The sequence below is a fragment of the Nanorana parkeri genome, unplaced genomic scaffold (genome assembly GCF_000935625.1).
Source record: "Nanorana parkeri isolate BGI_ZX_2015 unplaced genomic scaffold, ASM93562v1 scaffold114, whole genome shotgun sequence".
NCBI lineage: Eukaryota > Metazoa > Chordata > Amphibia > Anura > Dicroglossidae > Nanorana > Nanorana parkeri.
In genome coordinates this window covers 1,637,341-1,640,475 of record NW_017306382.1, presented here as the reverse complement: position 1 = coordinate 1,640,475, position 3,135 = coordinate 1,637,341, and the positions used below count along the sequence as shown (strand labels likewise).

The window sequence follows — 3,135 nt, the reverse complement described above, 5'->3', positions numbered from 1 at the left end:
CTGCTTGGCTAATGTTGTATTTTTTTTTTTTTTTTTTTTTTTTTTTTTTTTTTGTCCGTGTCCAATCCTCCTATAGGCGGTATTATGACTCAAAAGGTTTCAGATATTCTGCGTCCCTCAAACTCATAGAAACAAGTAGGCCATGTAATTGTGGGTCACCGCTGCCTCCTAAGCTCTGACACTGAGTATTTTGTGATCATCCAAGTAAAGAATGACGAGAGCATAGAGAGTATAAATGTCTCATGAGGGGAATGTGCAAAGTGACAGAGTCTCTCTAATTCTTATATATATATACACACACCATAGTATATAAAAAAAATATTAAACTTATTTGTAGGGTTGTAAAGAATGGACCAGCCTATTACAGAGCTGCATTAACAATCTGAAGCCTATTATGTTCTGTCTGTTGCTCAATGAGAAGATTATTGCTATTCCTATTGCTCACTCATATGAAATTCACATTTGCAGACTTCTCAAGATTATGAACATGAAGCAGATTGGACGCAACTACTACAACCCCAATGATGCTACAGAAATCAGAGCTCACCGGTATTAAAATACAGTCTAAGCTCTTGCCTTCTAGAGTGTTGTATGTCTCTGTGTAAGGTACAGCTGTTTTAAAAGTTATCTCTGGTCCAGGTTATAAATGAAATGCAGGGGTACCTACCTGCTCTAGGCTTCTGTTCTTAAAGAAATAACTGTAGTGCTGTAGGCCACCCCACCAATGCAGAATGCTTGCAAAATACATGCAAAATGTCACCTTCCATGCTCAGCACCCTTGTGCTCCCTTCATTCATGAGCAGATGTGTTCATGCTCTCTAAAGGAAACCCAGCATGCCATGTACCACAGTACACAAATGGATATGCACTTTTTTTGTTGCTAACGCAGCACAACACTTTTGCGGTATGCTGAAATGCATGTTGGGTGTGCTTGCAAGAATGAATGGCAGGGCACTTTGAAGGGAATTCATCAAAACTGGAGCAGACAAAAACTGGAACAGTTGTTGCATGGCATCCAATCAGCTTCTCTCTTTCTTTTTCAAATTCTAACTGAACAAAGTGAAGAGAGAAGATGAGTGGTTGCTGTGCAGAACTGCTCCAGTTTTTGTCTGCTCCAGTTTTGATAAATTCCCTCCTGTGTATTCTGCTTTGTGGGAACCGCTCATGCTTTGTGGTAACAGTTTCACTGCTTGTTACCACAATGCACATTTTGAGTCTGGCCTAAGAGGAAAAAAAAACCTGTTCCTAACTTCTACAAAATGCTAGCCGCCTGCCTGTCCATCATGTTGATGATCTAGTATTAACCCCCAATTTTGTTTTTAGATTAAACTGAGCCTCTAGGCAGACTAAAAAAATACAAATACCGCTCAGGCTACAATACTCTTCTGTAATCTGGAGTTGTCCCCCGCAGTATATCTTTTCTGCCACAAGATGCCTTTAGTTTTTTTTAATTGTACGAGAACATGCCTTGAATGAATAGGTGTCATGTCCTCACCCCCTAAGCCAGGGATAGCCATACTCCGGCCCTCCAGCTGTGGTGGAACTACAAATCCCAGTTAAACTGCTTTATCTGAGCCCTCTAGACAAAATGAGGGCTGTGTGGGGGTAACCCCACTGCACAAGTAAGTCGATGTTTTTCCCGGAGTACTTTTAGAGCTGATCTGATTTGGTGGGGGGAGAGGAACAGAACTTGATTTGGTGGGGGGAGAGGAATAGAATATAATTTGGTGGGGGGAGAGGAAAAGAACTTGATTTGGCATAAGGAGCCAATCAGTTTATGTTCACACCGCAGCATGATAGGAGGATAAAACAGAGTACCAGAGGGATGATCTCATTAGTGAGCTGCTTCTCCCTCACTGTACTAGACACAAGATAATGGGAAGCAACATTATGGAAAGGAAAGAAATTGGAACCCACCAGTGTGAGTCTCGCTTAACCTCTTGCCGTCCGCCCGTAGTAAAAAAACGGACGGACGGCACTGCAGCATCTGCGGGTTGCCGTCTCCAGACGGCAATTTTTTTCTGCTTGCGCGCGCCCCCTGGGGAAAAATGTGAGAAAATGAACTTCCCCACCCCGGCTGTTCATACATTTGACTCGACCTGGCATCCCTCCTGTGCTAGCTAGTGTACGATCTGTACAGCGCACTGCAGCCCTGCACTGAGCATCTAGCATAATGCTCGCAAATGGCAGGCTCTCATTCGTCAGCATGGTCATGTTCAATGAGAAGCGTGTCTCTCTAAGAAGGGTTTAGGGACCGTGCTTGAGTGAAGATGAGTATTTCTGACAGCGTTTAATTTTTTTTAAGCTGCTTGAGGACATTTAGATTATAGTAAAAATAATATTAAAAAATGTATATATATTTATTTTATATCTTGAGGTTGGCCTTTAAAATATAATAAAAATGCAAAAAGGTAACAAATTAGTTTTGTGTAATTCCAATTTCTTTTGTTAGGCTGACTGTCTGGCCTGGCTTCTCAACCTCCATCTTGCAGTATGAAACCAGCATCATGTTGAATATCGACGTCAGTCATAAAGTACTGAGGAACGAGACTGTTCTGGACTTTATGCAAAATATATATTCCTCGTGTGGGCCGCAGGACTTCCAGGATGTATGCATTAAAGAGCTGGTTGGGCAGATCGTGCTAACCAAGTAAGATTCATTTCTTTGTGTATGAGAATGGGATAAATGTGAGTGTGGAAATTGGGATTTCTGTAAATTTGGGTTTTGCCAGTTACAAATAATAAGCTGTGAAATAGGGCTGCAGCTAATGATTATATATTTTTATGATCGATTAGTTAGCCTGTTGATTTAATTTCGATCGGATAAAATAAAAATTAACGTAATTTATCTAAAATAAAATACACAAATGCAGCGTTAGACATTAAAGTTTACATGAGAATAAAACAGTATGCACTGGAATGAAATTGCACTGCACTGGAATGCAGGGCATTGCAGTACCGCTCGTTACAGTGCGGGCGATCACACTGCGGACGGGAGGTGCATTTGGAATCCCTTGAAGTGAATGGCACCACAACGCACCTTCTGCAGCAAAATCTGTCAGGCCGAAACTGAAAATATAATTTTAATATATTATATAATTAACAATATAACATAATCCAAATTTTTTGTTTAAA

The 3,135-nt window shown here is 40.8% G+C and overlaps 1 protein-coding gene across 1 annotated transcript in view; it reads left to right on the top strand.

Moving 5' to 3' along the window:
• LOC108784425 (piwi-like protein 1) overlaps positions 1-3,135 on the top strand; it is a 60,155-nt gene that overhangs the window by 14,797 nt on the left and 42,223 nt on the right. Inside the window, exons 6-7 of the mRNA XM_018553242.1 lie at positions 469-549; positions 2,453-2,650. Of these exons, the coding sequence (XP_018408744.1) occupies positions 469-549; positions 2,453-2,650 (279 nt within the window). The remainder of the gene's footprint in view (positions 1-468; positions 550-2,452; positions 2,651-3,135) is intronic.